The sequence below is a fragment of the Bos mutus genome, chromosome 17 (assembly GCF_027580195.1).
Source record: "Bos mutus isolate GX-2022 chromosome 17, NWIPB_WYAK_1.1, whole genome shotgun sequence".
Classification (NCBI taxonomy): Eukaryota; Metazoa; Chordata; class Mammalia; order Artiodactyla; family Bovidae; genus Bos; species Bos mutus.
In genome coordinates, this window is record NC_091633.1 from 42865984 (window position 1) to 42886688 (window position 20705).

At 38.8% G+C, this 20705-nt stretch overlaps 1 protein-coding gene across 10 annotated transcripts in view; it reads left to right on the forward strand.

The window, feature by feature from the left end:
- Positions 1-811: 811 nt before the first annotated feature.
- LARP1B (La ribonucleoprotein 1B) overlaps positions 812-20705 on the forward strand; it is a 139128-nt gene continuing 119234 nt past the window's right edge. For 4 of the 10 annotated variants that reach the window (XR_011467465.1, XM_070386512.1, XM_070386513.1 and 1 more), the window contains exons 1-7: positions 813-1742; positions 11208-11266; positions 11639-11698; positions 13692-13869; positions 15056-15196; positions 19993-20136; positions 20364-20529. Coding sequence is in view for 8 of the 10 variants with exons in the window: in XM_070386512.1 (XP_070242613.1) it covers positions 1220-1742; positions 11208-11266; positions 11639-11698; positions 13692-13869; positions 15056-15196; positions 19993-20136; positions 20364-20529 (1271 nt within the window). In the remaining 2 variants the exon portion in view is untranslated. Of the gene's footprint in view, positions 1743-1994; positions 2047-11207; positions 11267-11638; positions 11699-13691; positions 13870-15055; positions 15197-19992; positions 20137-20363; positions 20530-20705 lie in introns of those variants that run through there. The other 6 variants (XM_070386509.1, XM_070386511.1, XR_011467466.1 and 3 more) reach the window with 6 other exon arrangements.

A 20705-nucleotide genomic window follows, 5' to 3' on the forward strand; every position in this document is an offset into this window, starting at 1 on the left:
GGCACCCGACTCCAGTACTCTTGCCTGGCAAATCCCATGGACAGAGGAGCCTGGTAGGCTGCAGTCCATGGAGTCGCGAAGAGTCGGGCACGACTGAGCGACTTCCCTTTCACTTTTCACTTTCATGCATTGGAGAAGGAAATGGCAACCCACTCCAGTGTTCTTGCCTGGAGAATCCCAAGGACGGGGGAGCCTGGTGGGCTGCCGTCTATGGGGTCACACTGAGTCGGACACGACTGAAGTGATTAGCAGCAGCAGCAAGATCACAGGTCACAGTGCCCAAAACGCCGGGGGAAACCTTTTCACCGGGCGAAGGGACGGACGCGGGGAGCAAATTGGCCGGGTGGTGGTGGTGGGAAACTAAGGCCCATTCGGGAGCAGCCCGGGGTCGACCGCCCAGATTACCCACTTTGCTCCGAGGGAACTGGTCTTCAGGGACCGGGGCACAGAGACTCCAGCCCCGGGCTGCCCAGAGCCACGTGCGTCGGGCGCCCCGCCCCTCCCTCAGAGCCGGCGGAGCGAAGCGCAAGCCGGTTGCGAGTCACAGAGGCCTGGTGCGCGCCCCGCCCCTGTGCCCGTAGCGAGGGCCGCCGCGGCCCGGGAGCCGGGGATTCGCCCTATTCGCCCTCCTTTCCCCTCGGCTGGCCGCTGGGGCGGGGCCGGCCCTCAAGCAGGGCGGCACCCAGGCGGGCTCGTCAGTCACCCACCGCGGGCGGCGGCCTGGCGAGGTCTGGAGCCGGTGAGTAGCCACGTCACGCTCCTCCGGGAGGTCCCGCCCCCGCTCCGTCCTCTCGGACCGCCCCCTTTCCCGGCCCCGCCTCCGCCCCCGCGAGCAGTTACCGGCTGAGGTAGCGCGCGCCTCTCCGACTCTGCTAGAGGTCCTCAAGCCTGGGCTTGCGGTGCTTTTGCCTCAGCCCGCGTCGGGTGAGGGCTCGCGGCTGCGGCTGCGACACCCGGCGCGTGTTGGCAGGCTCGGGGCTAGCGCCGCTGAGGCAGGCTGGGCCGACGGGCGGTTAGCGCCCCGTTCGACGCGGGGAGGGGCGGCACGCCGAGAGCTGCACGGCCTCCTCACCCGACGCGGGCGGCCGTGGCGACGGCGGCCGGGTTCTCGGGTTCTCTTCCTCAGGCCGGAGCCAGTCGGTGTCCCGGCGGAGCGACGGGCAGCCGGGCTCCCTTGCCCCGGGCCCCCCCTGGCTGGGGCGGCTGGGGCAGGGGCACCATGTCTGCTCGCATTCCAGTGCCCGCCGCTCACCCTCGGGAGGAGCCTCCCGCGGGAGCAACTGAGAGGGAGTCGCTGGCGGCCGCGGCGAGCCGGCAGGCTGAGCAGCTACCCCCGGTCGAACGGGAGGGCAAGGAGGCGGCGAGGGAGGAGAGGGCCGCGACCGCCACCAGCGCGGGGGCGCGGGGTGAGCCGTCGCCGACGCCGGTGCTGGGACACAGCGTGCCTCAGGCGGCCGTGCCTGTGAAGCCCCTGGCGCTGCACCTGGCGCACAAGGCGCGCGGGCCAGGAGGGCCCTTTGGCGGGGAGCCGCCGCGACCGCTGCCGCGGGACCCGCCGGCCGAGAATGCCCGGGAGGAGGAGGCGGCGGCCAGCTCTGAGGAAAAGCTGCAGCCGCCGCCACCGCCGCCGAAGGAGAATCCCTGGACCAGAAAGCCTCCCCAGCACCTGTCCCCCGCCGGGACGGGGCCTCTGCCATTGCCCCCACTGGAAACCTTGGAGGCAGGTCTGTGGCTCCTCTGCGGTAGGCACCGGGAGGGTGTGTGCAGGGGCGACTCATGGGGACCAAGGCTCCGCGGGGCTGGGGGAGGGGCAGGGGCAGGGCTCCTTGCCCTGTCAGTCGGAGGTGTTTCGTTCCAAGGTGTCATTCATTCTGCCTATTTACATAAATGGACATCTGGGAAGGGAGCGACAGGAAGAGGTGGGACCTCGGGTTCTCCTTGACTAGTGGAGGCACGGCGGGGGCAATGGAGCTGAGCCACTCCGCTGGCACTGCCTCAGTTTTGTCTTGCCTCCACGTGGTAGTGACTTGGGAAAGCTGACTTGAGGTAGATGTTCAGTTCATCCTACAGAAGTTTCTGTAGACTGAGGAGAGGTGAAGCAAGTCGGACGGGGAATTTATTAATAATTGGAAGAGCAGTTGTGATTTTTTTATTATGAAATAATTGATAAGCTGAAAATTGTCAGGGTTTTCAAAACGGTGCTAAGTAGTCATATTAAAAATGAGACACTGTACTGTAGTTGTTAGTAAAAAGTTTTGAGTTCATAATTGTGGAAAATTGTTGAAATAGGGTAGTTGACCGGAGAGTGAATTGCTCATTAGGTGAATAGTAGTCATAGTAGTCTTGTGGTTCAACGGTAAAGAATCCTTCTGCCAATGTAGGGTATGCCTGTTGGATCCCTGGGTCGGAAAGATCCCCTGGAGAAGGAAATGACAACCCACTCCAGTACTCTTGCCTGGGAAATCTCATGGACAGAGGAGCCTGATTGGCTGCAGTCCATGGGTCGCAGAGAGTCAGATGCGTCTTAGCGACTATACAACAACAAACATTCAGTTACCTCTCCTTCCTAGAGGAGGTAAGATTGTGCCACTGAATTTGATGCGGACCAATGCCCTATGTTCCCTAGAGATTTATTTTGGTTATAACAGCGTCAGGTTTTTTTTTTAAGTTAAATAGATATCCTAAATAAAACGAAGACTAGTTTTGCTGTCTAATTAAGTTGTAGTAAGTTAAGCTTTTCATATAGAAATTACAGCTGTTTACTTACAAGTGTTTGCTTTTCTTAAAGGTTAACAGTGAAACAGGGAAAATTTAAGCGTGTTTACAGGGTTGTGAGGATCAAATGAGACTAAGGAATGGTCAAATATAAGGTGATTGTTATAGACACATTTTGCAGCTATAGTAACATTTCTTCTAAGGAACTCCAATAGAGGGAGATAAGAGTTGGTTTGCACAGTAATAATCATTTTTTAATGCTGCAGAACAGTATAACTTTAAATAGTTATTTTACATCTGGGGTTTGATGGTCTTTAAATTATCATTTGATAAATCTTAACACAGAAAAATCTACTCAAAATTTTTTCTCTAAATTTAAACTTAACACTATTTTCTCCTACCTGCAAAGCTCCATTTGTTTACCACTATTACTAACTGAAGAGAACAGAAGTCTTAAATCGAAAACTTTAGTGAATCTTAATGTCTGTCTCACCTCCCTACTTTGAGACTTACACACATTATACATTATAGTCAGTGATCTACCAAAAAAAAAAAAAAAACAAACCTCTTGGTTGTACAATTAATTTGACAGGTTTTAAGACTCAAATTTTAATTGGAGATTACCTTGCTAAAATATTTAACAGTTTATTATAATTAGCCTGCAGGTGCCTTCATTAGGGACCTTAATCTTTGTTGCAGATTAAGCATCTGGTGATTAACCAGGTGTGGTTCCCATGGACTTTAATTTTGCTGATGTTTCTCTGTAGGCAACATTTCTGTTCTTGGAATCTATTCTGTACCTGCAGGAATACTGTTCTTTATATTTGGAGTGCTGTAGTAACTTTATAGTCTATCCCCAACACTGACTCTGTACTTCTACACAAAACTTCTACACAACTTCTATTCGTAACTGAAAAACTTTGTCTAGGTAACTTAGATAAGAGTTTGTGGAGTAGAAATGCACAGCTTGCATTCTAGACCAGATTAGCTACTACCTAGCTAGTTGACTTTCAGCAAGATTTCTGGGCCTTGTAAATGAATGAAGTGGATGTATTTTCTTTCATTTCTTAATACCAGAGGGCCTTCTGTAACCTAGGTCTGCCAGCTTTCTATTTTCCTAAGTAAATTTGCAACCTCAATCATAATGATATAGGAGCAGACGCCCTTTATGGTTCAGAGTCCAGAATAGGTGCAAACTTAGGGGAGTGTTAAATTAGTACAATAATCTTTTTCATTGGAAACCTATGTGATTTATCCTATAAACCAGGAGATTCATGAGAGGGAAAGAGGATATTAATTATGCTATAATGTCAGAATTAAACTTACGTTTTTCCTAGCCAAACGAGGATTTACTGTTACTTAATGAAGTACCAGAATTCCATCCATAAAGTTTTTGCCAGAAAGTTTACTACCAGAGATAGAAACATAGGAGATGTAGGGAAGTATTTCTGGACTTGTAGTCATGAATTTTTTGTTAGAACCTGGAGTTCTAACTGAATTGCAAGTGAGGAATTCTTCAGCCCTGTGACACACTTTCCTCCACTTTGGGGATGGTTCTGGCTTGTGTATTGGTGTTTCTGGTAATCCAGATAAGAACCTCTTTTCAGCGAAAGCCTGGCCCACAAGAGAGCCTAGAATAGTATCACTGTGGTCTTAAATTCTGGTCAGGAGACTAGAAAGAATTGTTCCCCGATCCATGTTTAAAGTAATTTTACTTATTTTGAAGACCTTTACTAAAGTCACAGTATGGGATTTATGAGTCACTTACCTTGTACTCATGGTTATATTTTGCATATTAAAAATCAGCTTTCTAAATTTAATTTTTACTCACAAAAATATTGATTTGGGGACTTGCCTGGTGACCTAGTGGTTAGGATTTGGCTCTTTCACTGCAGAGGGCCTGGTTCAGTCCCTGATTGGGGAACTACCCTTCATGCTGAGTGGTTGGGTCACAATACAAAAAATTATTTTTTTCTTTTTCATCTTTAGTCTTCTTGACCCCCATCAACCTTTTCTCCAAGTGTGTTTCCCAGAAACCTCAAATAAGCTTACTGTAAATCTAATAATGTTTTACTTGTTATATAAATTATACATTAATATGTTTTTATAAACACAAATTTGCTGTTCCCTTCAAAAAGAAGAATAGTCATGTTACCAGTTTATTGAATATCCTTTCAGACCTTTCTGTGAAATTATTTCTAAATACAGTGTTTTGTATGTGTATTTAGACTATTCTCAATTAAAAATTTTTCCTGATCCTTTTATTTTTCTTTACAGTGAGTTTTTAAATTATATTAACACTAGTTTCAGGTGTGTGATTCAGATTTGCATATGCATATTGTGGACTTCCCTGGTGGCTTAGTGGTAGAGAATCCACCTGCCAATGCAGGAGATGCGGGTTCGATCCCTGGGTCAAGAAAATCCAGATGGTGCTAGTGGTAAAGAACCTGGCTCCAATGCAGGAGACTTCAGAGGCACAGGTTTGATCTCGGGGTAGGGAAGATCCCCTGGAGAAGGAAATGGCAACCCACTGCAGTATTCTTGCCTGGAAAATCCCATGGACAGAGCTTCCTGTCAGGCTACATACAGTCCATGGGGTTGCAAAAGAGTTGGACACGAATTAGCAACTAAACAACAACATTGCAAAATGATCACCATATGTTTAGTTAACTACCATCTACATACTTTTTATAAAAATTTTTTCTTGTGATAAAGTTGATGCTTTTTAGTCTAAACTTTAAAAAACTGCAGAGAAGTGGTCTATAAATATAACTGATGTAGTCAGTTTAGCCATTTACCCATTAATCAACATCCTGGTTGTTTCAAACATCTTTATGCATTTCTCTTATATACTGTCTGATTTACTCTAGGATAGCTACATGGAATTGTTAGGTCACAGTGTATTTGTTGACAGGTTGTTCTCTAAAGTGACTACAGATTGATAGTATCAATTTTAGAGTCTGAGAAGTTAAGTAGGCTTTTTTACATATTTTTTTAAGGCACTCATTTACTGTAATAAAATGGCATTTGATGACATTTCTCCCTTAAATATAATAAAACCATGTGATTGATGATTTATAACTGTCAATGCCTTTTCTTAATTAAAACTTTGCTAAAGATTATGGTCATGAAAATTAGAGTAAAATCACCTATAATGTTGCATTTTTTTATTCTCACTATCCAAGCTTTTCAAATGAGTTGTTTTCTTATCAGGAATTGTTTCCTTATAGATTAAGATATTGCAGTAATACTCAAAGTTGCATTTTGGCTCACCAGTGATTGAAAAATGGATATATGAAGATCACGTAGTTGTTTATGTGTATGTATATATGTGTGTATATATACGTATATACACGGATACATGTATGTATATGTGTGTGTATATATGTTGGATATATATACATATATATACATATGTATATACACATATAAACGTGAGTGTGTGTATATATACATTGGAGCTTAAATTTCTTAGGCTTCATCTGTCTGAAAATTTTTTAAAATTAAAGTTTCTATATTTCTAAGTTTTTAGGTTGGCTTTCTTTTTTAGTCTTAGATTTTTACCTAATGACATACTGGAAGAACAGCTTCCTCCATTTTGTTTGGAACATGGGAAAATGAAAATATTTTCTTGGTCTTGTTTTGCCTGTTCTATATGTGTGTATAAAATTATATGTAGAATCTGGTATATTAATACATACACATTTGTCTTATTTCTTAAGTTTTGCATTATTTTTTATAAATTACCAATAAAATCCCATGGATGGAGGAGCCTGGAAGGCTGCAGTCCATGGGGTCGCTGAGGTCGGACACAACTGAGCAACTTCACTTTCACTTTTCACTTTCATGCATTGGGGAAGGAAATGGCAATCCACTCCAGTGTTCTTGCCTGGAGAATCCCAGGGACAGGGGAGCCTGGTGGGCTGCTGTCTATGGGGTCGCACAGAGTTGGACACGACTGAAGTGACTTAGCAGCAGCAGCAGCAGTACCAATAATATAACTACTATATTGTTGAATATAGGAGTTATATATTTATTTTTTGGCTATGCCACACAGCTTGTGGGATCTCTGGAGCAGTTTTCTAGAACAGTCATGGCAGTGAAAGCCACAAATCCTAACCATTAAGCTACCAGGGACCTCCCTAGAGGTTATTTATTTAAATACAGTTATCTAGGGAACTTCCTAGAGGTTATTTGTTTTAATGAAGTCTGGTGGATCTTCCAACCCAGGGATCAAACCCATATTTCCTGTGTCTCCTGCATTGGCAGCCAGATTCTTCACCACTGAGCCACCTAGGAAGCCCTTTATCTGCTACAATGAACATAGTTTTTTGGCTGTGCTGCTCGGCAAACAGGATCTTAGTGTCCAGAGTGTCCAGTTGAACCCATGTTCCCTGCAGTGAAAGCATGGAATATTAACCACTAGCCCGCCAGAAATCCCTACAGTGAAAATTTTATACAGACATCTTTGTATCTTGTCTTGATTCTCAGATAATTTCTGAGAAATGGAATTTTTTCCTTAAAATGTATATGCATTTTATTTAATTTTTAAAAACTTTATTGGATTCCAGTTGATTTACAATGTTGTGTTAGTTTTAGGTGTACCTCAGAGTGATTCAGAATGTATATTCATTCTTTTTCAGATTATTTTTTCATATAGGTTGTCATAGAACATTGAGTACAGTTCCCAGTGCTATACAGTAGGTCCTTGTTGGTTATCTTTTAAAAGGATATATATATATTAGTAGTAGTAGTACTTTTTTGCCACGTGGCTTGGGGGTTTTATTTAGTTCTCCCACCAGAGATTGAACCCAGGCCCTTGGCAGTGAGAGCAGAATCCTAACCACTGGATTGGCAGGACATTCCAAAAATAGTATATACATTTTAAATGACAGATTACCCTTGAAAGAGTCTACTACTTCATATTCATTCCAACAGCATGAGAGAAATGTCCATTTATACAGGCTTCTCAACGCTTGGCATTTTCTTTTTTGTCAGCACAATAGGTGAAAATTGTCTTCACTTAAATTTCTTAGTGCCATTTCGTGTTTGGCTACTGCTATTTCGTTTTTGAATCATATTTATCTTTTATTCAGATTTGTTTTTTTAAAGCTTATGTCATTCTTTTAACTAAAAAAAGAGTAGGTTGATGAGGTGGTCTAAGAGAGCAGCACAAAGGACTTCCTTATGTTGAATTTGGAATTAGACAAATGTATTCACAGTTGGCGTTGCACAACTGCGTGTTCCCTTTCTGCCTCTGTTGGGTAGTCTACCCTGTGTGGTTAATAGCATGAAGGAGCAGACCAGAATGCTTACTTTTTGTGGACAGCTAGCTCCCAAAGGAAAGAGGGGAAAGGTGCTGGCTTTGCAAGTCAGTTCTTTTCCTAAACTCATTAATCAGGAAACATTGTTTCTGTGGAAACAATTGGGACTTGGGAACAGGAATGTTCTAGGACAGTCTTCCTTTTAAAAAAGTAAATTAAAAGTGCCACTTGGTAACCAGTATTAAGAAATCCTTCTTTCTTATCCCGGAGTATCCAACCACAGTAGCCAGCATAATTTGTCAAATATCTTTTGATGAAAATAAATTACCATATTGGTAAACTATAAATATCCAAATTACAGTGTGTACTTAAAGATACTCTTATCAATAAAATGTCAGAATTATAGAGGCCACAGAATTAAATGCGATCAATTTTCCCATGTATTACCTGAGGAGTTGAGAGATTAAAATTTAAACAAAAGAATTGGTTGAAGTAAAAATCTCTTTTCCTTTTATTTTTAAATGTGTGACGAAATAAAGATCCAAGATTCTACCTTCCTGGCTGCCCTGCATGGCTTGTGGAATCTTTTGTTCCCAAATCATGGTTTGAACTCAGGCCTCTGGCAGAGAACTGTGTGCTAACCACTGAATCGCCAGGGAGTTACCTCCAACTTTTTTTTTTTTTTAATTGAAGTATAGTTGATTTACAGTATTGGGTTACCTTCCCAACTTCTTTTAGCCAGAGGTTATAATCAGTGTCTGTGTAGGGTATGGCACCATGTTGATTTTTAAATCAAAAAGATTATTAACTTACATTCGAATATTTTTGTTTGTAAATAACTTACTTGTCATTTAATACTGAAGTTTAAAAGTTTATGTGGTCAGAATAATTTTTAAATTTCTGACCTTAATTTTGTGATTATTAATGTCTTCTTGATTTGTAATAAAACTCACTTTTGTGGCCTATGCCTAACTACTTCCCATTACATCAAATAGTTTGTGTAAGGCTGTGTTTTGTAACCACCAGGCAATAATTTACTTGACTTAGCAATATTTTGGGATGTGTTTTTATTTGGCTAAGGGAAGAGTCTTTCAAATGTTTGATACTGTGTAACTTTCATAAAATATATGTGCTATTTATAGAACATACCTTAGTCAAATTCCAGATAATATTTGGACAAATACTGTTTTTGTTAGATTAGATTTTTTTCCTGCCTCCCTTTTTGTCCTACCCATCCATCATATTTTTTTCTGCATCTCATTTTTCTTAATGAAGTATTTATCCCTATGCATATTTATATGCATGTATACATTTCCCTGTAGTAGTTTCTGTAGACTTTTTAAGAAGAGGTGAAGCAAGTTGGAGAAGGGGGATTTATTTATAAATGGAAGCACAATTGTGAATTTTGTTATGAAATAATTGATAAGCTGAAAATTGTCAGGGTTTTCAAAACAGTGCTAAGTAGTCATATTAAAAATGAAACTGTATTATGGTTGCTACTGAAAAATTTTGAGTTCATAATTGTGGTGGGAAATTGTTGAAATAGGATAGTTGGACCTGATAGTGAATTGCTCATTAGGTTAATAATAGTCTTGTGGTTCAACGGTAAAGAATCCTCCTGCCAATGTAGGGTATGCCGCTTGGATCCCTGGGTTGGAAAGCTCCCCAATGACAACAAACTCCAGTATTCTTGCCTGGGAAAATCCCATGAACAGAGGAGCCTGATTGGCTGCAGTCCATGGTCACAAACAGTCGAACATGACTTAGTGACTGACTACACAATATGCTTCCCTGGTGGCTCAGATGTTAAAGAATCAGCCTGCAGTGCAGGAGACCCAGGTTTGATCCCTGGGTTGGGAAGATTCCCTGGAGAAGGGAATGGCTACCCTTGCTTGGAGAATTCCATGGACAGAGGAGCCTGGCGAGCTACAGCCTATGGGGTTACAAAGAGGGGGACATGACGGAGCAACTGACGTTTACTTACACATTTACTTGTGTCCCTAAAGTATAAGGAAGTGTAGAGCAAATAGGCATGTACTCACTATCTGCTTTAGGAATAGAATTTCTACAGTTTTCACATTCCTTGTGTGCCCATCCCTGGGGATGTCGTCATCCTTCATCCAGCTTCCTTTCATAATATCTTATTTGAATTTTTCTGGTTTTAACTCAAAAATCATTTTATTTTACTCTGAATTAGTCATTGCCATGATTTATGGGATTCGTTGTTTACTAAATTATTGTGTTTTCTGTTTATTCGACTTTAATATTTACTTTAGGGCATGTTTAACTAGATAATCATTGTGCTAGATAAAAGACATTTTAAAGCTTCATTTGGAGACTATTGTTATCCATCATTGTCTTCTTATTCAAGATAGGGACAGGTGATGATACTGTGATAGTCTTACACATGCTTTTACAGACGTCTGTTTTATTTTTTATGGCTTGATTCTAGAGATAAGCTATTTTGGTTTTTCCAAAGACAAATTGAAGTCTTCTGACTTATTTTCTGGATGCTTCTTGATGTATGTGAATATATTTATATATACAAATATATTTATATATTATATATTTAAATATTACATGTATTATATATATAATATATGGCTTCCCTGGTGGCTCAGTGGTAAAGAATCCACCTGCCAATGCAGTAGATATGGGTTTGATCCTGGGTTGGGAAGATCCCTGGAGAAGGAAATGGTAACCCATTTCCTTGCCTCGAAACTACATGGACAAAGGAGCCTGGAGGGCTACAGCCCATGGGGTTGCAAAGAGTCAGACACTACTTAGCAATTAAACAGCAACAACATATATATATATATATATACACACACACACACACGTAATATATATATATACACACACACACACGTATATATATATATATATATATAAATATATATAAATCCCATTGGGAATTGATTCGCCAACTTTACAAAAATGTGTTATATTTCTAATTTTTCCATGTTACACCTGTTAGTGAAAGGACTGGTCTGTCAGTTCAGTAAGCTGTTAATATTTTCTTCTTTATTTGAACACTGTAGACCACTTTCAGTCCATGTTTGAAATGTGGTTGATTTCTTGTTAGGAATTTGAGTCTTAGAACTTTGCATTTTGTTGAAAATAATGACTACGTTGACTTACTGAAATTGCTTTAATTGTTACTTTGTCAAATATTTTAAGTGATACGGCTGTAAAAAACAGTTCTTTGTATTTTTTTTTTTTTTTTAGAGCTCAGTTCCCCTCAAATTATAAAAGCAGGAAAACTCAAGACAAAGAAATCCAATAAGGTATATTTGACAATAAATAATTTTTGACTATTCTGAAAGGAACTCCTCAGATTACTGTGTATTTTTCTCTTCTGTCATTGATGTTTGATATTAATATACTAGAGAATTGTAGCCTTTTCCAGATCTCCATGTGTATATGTTATGCTGCATCTATCAGTTTAGTCAAAGTTGTTAATCGTGCCAGAAGCTGGATTATAAGACCAAAGCATTCTTTCTGGGTTCTGTTGTTTGGAGAAAGTTTTGGATTAATTTGGCAAATGCCTACATATAAATGAATGTAGATGATTTTAAAAGTTACATTTACTTTTAGAAAAATCTTTTTCTATTTAAAAAATTCCTAATTTGTGTAACATTTCTTTTATTACTTCTTAGGCTAGTGATTTCAGTGATATGGCAAATTGGCCAACACCAAGTGAATTAGTGAACACTGAAGTGAGTATTCTTTTAAAACCTTTTTTTAAATAAAGGGAAAGTATTCTCATTTCACATGCAAACTTTATTTTACTTCAAATTTAGAGAATCACATTGATAAAGTACCCATTTTTCAAATACTTTGATTTCTTTCATCCCATTGCCTTCATCTGGTTGTATTCTCAGGACCATATATTTGGAAAGGTGGGGTACTGTGATGTCAACTTCATGTTATGCCTACAAATAGATTATTTTTTAAAGTAATGTCTAATTGAAGCCCATTTTGTATTTCAAAATTTATTTTATATACATTTGGGTAAAATTTTTTCAATGTGTTGAAGTCTTAAGTCTTTATATACACATACATATATATATGTATAACATATCAAAAGATGTTCAATATATGGATTTTTTAAAACAGTTTTAGATTTTTATGTTTGCTTTATTTATTTATGACTCTGCTGGGTTTTTGTGCTGCTCTTGGGCTTTCTCTGGTTATGGTGAGCAGGGGTAGAGCATAGGCACAGCAGTTGTGGTGCACAGCCTTAGTTGACCCCGGGCTTGAGGAATCTTCTTGGACCAGGAATTAAACCCATGCCCTCTGCATTGGCAGGTGATTCTTAACCACTGGACCACCAGGGAAGTCTTAGTAAATGGATTTCTAATTTAACTATGAAAGAAGCTCTAAAAAGATATTCTGAAATAGTCTGTCAAAAGGCTTTTTAGGGACTTCCCTAGCTGTCCAGGTGTTAAGACCATGCTTCCACTGGAGGGGACATGGGTTCAGTCCCTGGTTGGAGAACTAAGATCCCACATGTTGGAGCCATAGTCAAATAAAAAAATAATAATAAAAAATAAAAAGGATTTTCTTTTTAAAGAAGTAGTATATATAGTCATCTGGTTCCATGGTTTCATTTGACACTGTACATTTTGTTATTTGTATTTTGTGCAGTAATATGGGAGTATAGTTTAATATATATGAAACAACTTGATGAATAAACAACATAATAAACTGTATATGAAGGGTATAGTCTGATATACTTTGACCTGTGAAACTTTCTCCACAAACAGGGTAATGAACTTGATTTGTAACTCTTCTCTGTCATGTCCCTCACCACGCCATTATCCCAACCACTGATAAGTTGTACTTAGTTAATTTGCCCTTTCTCCAGTTTAAAAAAAAATTTTTATTGGAGTATAGTTGATATACAGTGCATTTACTACAGTTTTATATAAGTGGAGTTATACAGCATGTACTTTTTTTTTGCCCCTGGCTTTCATTTAGCTTAATTATTTTGAGATTTATTTATGTTATATATATGAGTAGTTTGTTCTTATTTACTGGGTAGTAGTCAATTGATAGATATAATGCTGTCCATTCACCTACTGGTGAACATTTGTGTTGATGCCAGTTTTTTGACTGTTAGGAATAAAGCTACTACATAAACATTTGTGTACAAAATTTGCATGGATATATGCTTTTATTTTTCTTGGGAGTAGAATACGTGGATTTTATGGTAGCTATTTAAAATGTTAAATTACTAAACTTTTTATTCCACCAGCAGTGTATGAGAATTCTAATTGCTCTATATTCTCACTAATACTTGACATGGTCAGTCTTAATTTTAATCAGTTTAGAAGGTGTTTGATGGTATCACATTGTAGTTTTACTTTGCACTTTTCTGTTGATGTCAAGTACATTTTCATGTATATTTGCCGTCGGTATATCTTTTTGATGAAACGTCTGTTTAACCCTTGCCCACTTTTTGTTTCCTTGTTGCTGCATTTTAGAGTTCATTATATATCTTGGATACAAGTCCTTTTATCAGATACTTAGTAACTATTTTCTCCTTGTCTTTCACTTGACTTTTCTCTTAACAGTGTCTTTTGTAGTTTTTTATTTTTGTAAGAGTTGTCATTTGTTTTACGATATGTAGGTAAGGTATTACCACAAATTTGGGAATATGTTAGAGAAAATGTTCATGAAAATTTAACTCTGTAAAACCTTTTGCAGTGTCAGAGTGTCATCAGTCAAGGCAATAAGAAGCCACAAAACAGAAAAGAAAGAGAAGACAAGGTTGAAAAGAGAAGTGTTAACAATGAAAGCAAAGAAAACCGGGAAACAAAATTAGATGGTCCTGGTGAAAATGTCAGTGAGGATGAGGCTCAGTTTAGTAATCAACGAAAAAGAGGTTAGTTTGTTTATACCTTCATTTTGATTTTAAGTATTTAAAGAGAGCTGTAGTAATGAAGAATCGTATTTAATCAGTTGATTGCTGGTAGTCACCAGTGAGTAATTTGGATTTCTTCGCAACTGAGTGACTGAGCACACACACACACACACAGAGCGCACGTTTATCTTTAAAACAAGGAGTTTGTCGTTGTTAGTCACTAAGTTGTGTCTGACTCTTTTGTGACCCCATGGAATGTAGCATACCAGGCTCCTCTGTCCATGAGATTTCCCAGGCAAGAATACTAGAGTGGGTTGCCATTTACTTCTCAACTCAGGTAATGTTCCCAACCCAGGTGTCAAACCTTCATCTCTTGTGTCTCCTACACTGGCAGGTGGATTCTTTATCACCAGGGAAGCCTAAAACAAGGGCTTATTTATCCCCAAAGAATCTCACTGATACTCATTAGAATTTAGAGTATAGACTTCAGAGAACTTTTAGATTCTTTCGTATTCCCTTTTCCTTATCTGTCCATAGTTTGCCATATTTGTAGGAAATTAATACAGTAATATTCTCTTAATTAATTTGGTAGTTTTCCCTTTGCCCATAAATCTTTTTCTTTTAGTCGAAAATTGTATTGGGCAGAAATCTGAACATTTTGAAACCTTAACTGTGCAATCCATGAATAGGTAAAGATTTCACTGTACTATAGCTATTAATTACACTATCATTTAGTCAACAAATAATGTCAAATTGCTTTTATCTCTTAAGAAATTAGGAAAATACAAAGATTTATCAAATGCAGTTAGATTTGCAGTTAAACTTCATTTTGAAAAAGCTCATTAGTAGTTATGCTGGATAAACTAAAATTTGAGGCAGTTATTTTAAACTAAAAGTGTTTTGAATCAATATTAAAACAATTATCAGGTGTACCCTGTTCTAAAGCCTAAGTATCAAGTATTAGATGAAAGTAGTGTGTATACTTAATATTTTTTATAACTTCTTTGTCAGAATTAAATTGAAGAGTGTGCATTTCACTTAAAAGCAAAAGAATTCCAGTTATATTCTATCATTGTCTTTTAATTTGAGCTTTAGAAACGTTGCAGTTTTCATTTATTTAATTAAAATTTAGAGTCCTTTCACAATTGCAAAGCTTTAATGAAAATTGTACATTGTCCTTAAATGATTTTATTTTGTTTTCTTCAAGCTAATAAGCACAGATGGGTACCACTCCACTTAGAAGATGTAAGACCAGAGAGTCAAGAAAGACCAGGGTCCCGGAATAGCTCAAGATGTCAACCTGAAGCAAATAAATCATCACATAACAATAGGAGAAATGACACACGAAGTAAGTAACATTTTAAGAGAAAAATGACTAATTTAGCCTTAATGCTCATTATTGTAATAACCATGTATACAATATAAAGTATTTGAGAGTAAGTTGCAGATATTGTGCCTCTTATTCAGAGTTAAAGAGTATATATCATAAGAACAGTAACACAGTCTGTCTGTCCACAGACAGAATTTCTCAATAATGCCCTTTGCAGTTTTTCTGTCTTTCGCAGAATCTAACCTGTGATCACACATTGCTTTTACTTGTCTTCTCTTTCATCTCTATTAGTTTGAGATAGTTCTTCTACTTTTGTCTTTTCATGATGATCTTTTTCTGAAGGACATAGGACAGTTATGTGTCTGTGCCGTACCTCACTTTGGGTTTTCCGATGTTTCCTCATGATTGGGTTATGAGTTTTTGGCAAGAATACTGCAAAGGTTAAATGATTTTCTTTCAAGTGTGTAACTTGAAAATACATATAATATTGGTGTATCTTATAATTGGTGATACTAACTTTGAGCAGCACTTGATTAAGATGAGGTAATCCAGGTTTCCTTATGATAAAGATACTCTTTCTTCGCTTGGTGATTAATATGTGATTTGAGGTCAGAGACTTTGAGAATACCCATTTTTTTCATCAGACTTTTCATATGAGCTTTAGTTTCCACTGATGATTTTTATTCTTACATGACTGAGGTATTAACCATGATGGCTACAAATGCTAATTTAGCTATTGCAGCATTCCTTATTGGCATTCCACTGTAAGGAACAACTCCCTGTTATTATTGGTATGGACTAAAGTCGTCTTATATTTTCAGCAGTTGAAATCATTACCATGATTGTTTATTTTAATGCTCAAATTGTCTCAGAGTTGGCTCTTGGGAGCCTCTTATGTATGTTTCTGGATCCTTTAAAAAGTCAACTTTACTGAGCTAATAATCAAAGAAACTACACTGAAATTACTGTCAAGTCCCTAACCACAAGTTTACTTTCTGTCAGATTTTATTTACCTTTTCATAATAAATTCAACTATCAGATCAGATCAGTCACTCAGTCATGTCAGACTCTTTGCGACCCCATGAATCGCAGCACGCCAGGCCTCGCTATTCATCACCAACTCCCAGAGTTCACCCAGACTCATGTCCATCGAGTCAGTGATGCCATCCAGCCATCTCATCCTCTGTCGTCCTCTCATCCTTCTGCCCCCAAACCCTCCCAGCATCAGAGTCTTTTCCAATGAGTCAACTCCTCGCATGAGGTGGCCAAAGTACTGGAGTTTCAGCTTTAGCATCATTCCTTCCAAAGAAATCCCAGGGCTGATCTTCAGAATGGACTGGTTGGATCTCCTTGCAGTCCAAGGGACTCTCAAGAGTCTTCTCCAACACCACAGTTCAAAAGCATCAATTCTTCTGCGCTCAGCCTTCTTCACAGTCCAACTCTCACATCCGTACATGACCACAGGAAAAACCATAGCCTCGAGTAGACGGACCTTTGTTGGCAAAGTAATGTCTCTGCTTTTGAATATGCTATCTAGGTTGGTCATAACTTTCCTTCCAAGGAGTAAGTGTCTTTTAATTTCATGGCTGCAGTCACCATCTGCAGTGATTTTGGAGGCCAAAAAAATAAAGTCTGACACTGTTTCCACTGTTTCCCCATCTAGTTCCCATGAAGTGATGGGACTGGATGCCATGATCTTCATTTTCTGAATGTTGAGCTTTAAGCCAACTTTTTCACTCTCCTCTTTCACTTTCATCAAGAGGCTTTTGAGTTCCTCTTCACTTTCTGCCATAAGGGTGGTGTCATCTGCATATCTGAGGTTACTGATATTTCTCCCGGCAATCTTGATTCCAGCTTGTGCTTCTTCCAGTCCAGCATTTCTTATGATGTACTCTGCATATAAGTTAAATAAGCAGGGTGACAATATACAGCCTTGACGTACTCCTTTTCCTATTTGGAACCAGTCTGTTGTTCCATGTCCAGTTCTAACTGTTGCTTCCTGACCTGCATACAAATTTCTCAAGAGGCAGATCAGGTGGTCTGGTATTCCCATCTCTTGAAGAATTTTCCACAGTTTATTGTGATCCACACAGTCAAAGGCTTTGGCATAGTCAATAAAGCAGAAATAGATGTTTTTCTGGAACTCTCTTGCTTTTTCCATGATGCAGCAGATGTTGGCAATTTGATCTCTGGTTCCTCTGCCTTTTCTAAAACCAGCTTGAACATCAGGAAGTTCACGGTTCACATATTGCTGAAGCCTGGCTTGGAGAATTTTGAGCATTACTTTACCAGTGTGTGAGATGAGTGCAATTGTGCGGTAGTTTGAGCATTCTTTGGCATTGCCTTTCTTTGGAATTGGAATGAAAATGGACCTTTTCCAGTCCTGTGGCCACTGCTGAGTTTTCCAAATTTGCTGGCATATTGAGTGCAGCACTTTCACAGCATCATCTTTCAGGATTTGGAATAGCTCAACTGGAATTCTATCACCTCCACTAGCTTTGTTCGTAGTGATGCTTTCTAAGGCCCACTTGACTTCACATTCCAGGATGTCTGGCTCTAGGTCAGTGACCATATAAATTATATCCTCTTGTATTTTTTTGCTCAGCATAATGATTTTCACATTCATCAGTATTATTCCATATATCAGTAATTTCTACCTCTTTATTGCATAACAGTTTTCTGTTGAATGGATATACTCCTTTATCCATTCATCTGTTCATGGATATTTGGCATGTTTCTAGTTTTTGGCTGTTATGACTAATGCTGCCATCAACATTTGTATACAAGCTTTTCTGTGGGCATATGTCTTTATTTCCTGTAAACATCTAGGAGGGGATTGCTAGGTGGTATGGTAAATGTGTGTATGTATATATAGACACACACATATATATATACTTAAACAGATACACACACACATACATACATACATATATTTGGTGCACCACACAACATGATCTTAGTTCACTGACCAGAGATTGAACCTGTGCCCTTGGCAGTGAAAGTGCAGAGGCCTAACCACTGGACCACCAGGGAATTCCCTGAGCATTTGGTTTTATAGTTTTCTATTGAAGTCTTTGTATTTTGTTTTTTATTTTTAAAATATTTTATTTAATTTCGACTGTGCTGAATCTTGGTTGTGTGAGTTTACTTCAGTTGTGGTGGGGGAGTAGTTCTCTATAGTTGTGGCGCATGGGCTTCTCATTGCAGTGACTTCTCTTGATGTGAATCATGGGCTCTAGAGCGCAGGCTCAGTAGTGGTGGTACATAAGCTTAGCTGCTCCACAGCATGCAGAAACTTATACCGAACTGGGGGTCAAACCTGTGTCCCCTGCATTGGCCAGTGCATTTTTTACTGATGCACCAGGGAAGCACCTTCTACTGAGTCTAATAATTTTTAAGGCATGTTGTCCTATGAAAGCATTGTACAGCGAATACCTGTCTAATCACCATCTAGATTTAGTAATTTGGCTATCTTTAATTCATCTGCTGAATCATCTGAAAGTAACTTGCAGATATTGTGACACTTGAGCACTGATGTCCCAAGAAAATGCAGCATCCAAGAAAATCAACACTAATTCCCTTATATCATCTAAAATCTAGTTAATAGTTATATTTACTCAATTGTCCACAAAATATGACTTATATAAAATTATAAATCTTGCTACTGGTATTTAGTGAGTAGAAACTAAGGATAACACAAAGACATCCTACAGTACCCAGGACAGCCCCCACACTAAAAAGTTATCTGATTCAAAAATGTCAATAATGCCCTGGGTGAGAAACCCTGGTCTCTAGGGTATACACACCTTTACATTTATTTCATTGTTGCAGTTTTTTAAAATTGAAATGTATTTGTTTTTACTCTGGCATTATACAAAAGTTCTATCTTCTCTATCTTGGTCAATGTTTAATATTATAGGACCTTAAAATATTTTTCACACTGGTACAGATTAGAAAATACCCTTTGATTGTCTTAACTTGCATTTCTCAAGGTCAGTGACACTGAACATATTTTTTTATTGTCTCTTTGCATTTCCTTGTTTGCCCTTCCAGTCTTTTAATGATTTTTTTTCCATCTAAGTCACTGCATGTGTGAGAATGTGCATGTGCATGAGATACATTTGTGAGTTCTGTATGTATGCTGGATATAATTCGTGTATTGTGCTTCTGATATCTTCTCTCAGTTTTTCTGTTTTCATTTCCTTTTTTCTTAAGAAAAGAAAAAAGTCTTTTGCTTAAATAGAAATATCGTTTCCTTCAAAAATCATATTTATGAAAATAAGTTGTTAGGGTGAAAACAAGTTGTCTTTTTTTTTCTTTTGGAGTTTTGTATAGTATAAAACTCAGTTACCTTGGAACTTCCTGAATTTTTAACAGTACAGTTTTAGCAAAGGATCTCATTATCTTTGTAGCATGTTATTTTATTTATTAGAATATCTTCTAATAAGATACTATTATTATTATAATTATTATATCAGAGGATGAGATGGTTGGATGGCGTCACTGACTCAGTGGACATGAGTTTGAGGAAACTCACGGAGATAGTGATGGAAGCCATGATTGCTGCAGTTCATAGGGTTGGAAAGAGTCAGACATGACTTAGCGACTGAACAGCAACAACATAAGATGTCTTTTATGCCAGAGATTTTGACAAACTCCTATGTAATCTCTTCAGTTTCTATATTTCTGAAGAATGACCAGTTGCTAATAACTGATTACAAAGTGGAGTGGGGTGGTTACCACATTTTTATAAGGTAAGATGTTAATCATATTTGCAAATTGGAATGTATAAAAATATTTTTATTTTAAAAAAGGTTGGAGGCGTGAAAGAGAAAAGAGAGATGATCAAGATGAAGTTTCCAGTGTGAGAAGTGAGGGTGGTAATATCCGAGGCTCCTTTAGAGGCCGAGGACGAGGCCGAGGACGAGGAAGAGGCCGGGGCAGAGGAAATCCTCGATGTAAGACATGATTTTTGTTTTGTTAACTTAGATGAACATTGAAAAATGTACAGATCCTCTGTTTTTCCCACTATACCGTATAGTGTTTCAACTGATTTTTGTCTGATAATAAAGATGGTTTTGTATTTGTTAGCCCTTGAGAAACTTCACTTTGGATTTTTCTTTATAGTAACTGTTCTTTGTTTTTTTTCAATCTGTGATCATTTTTCTTTCTTTACTACTTCAAGTGAACTTTGAATATTCATATGGTTATCAAGAACATGATGAAAGGACTGATCAAGCATTTCAAACAGAGCTTAATGCCAGTATGATGTATTACTATGACGATGGTACAGGCGTTCAGGTGTATCCTGTGGAAGAAGCATTGCTCAAAGAGTATATTAAGCGCCAAATGTAAGTCATCAGAGGCTGAACAGATGGGGTAGGAAAATCTGTTATAATGTCAAACTTTAACATCATTGATAATGAATATAACACATTTTTCTAAGCTGTTTATTAGTAAAATTAGAGGATTTTAATAGTATTTTATATTTTATTTCTAGGAAATGTTAGCAAAGTATAGAGAGTAT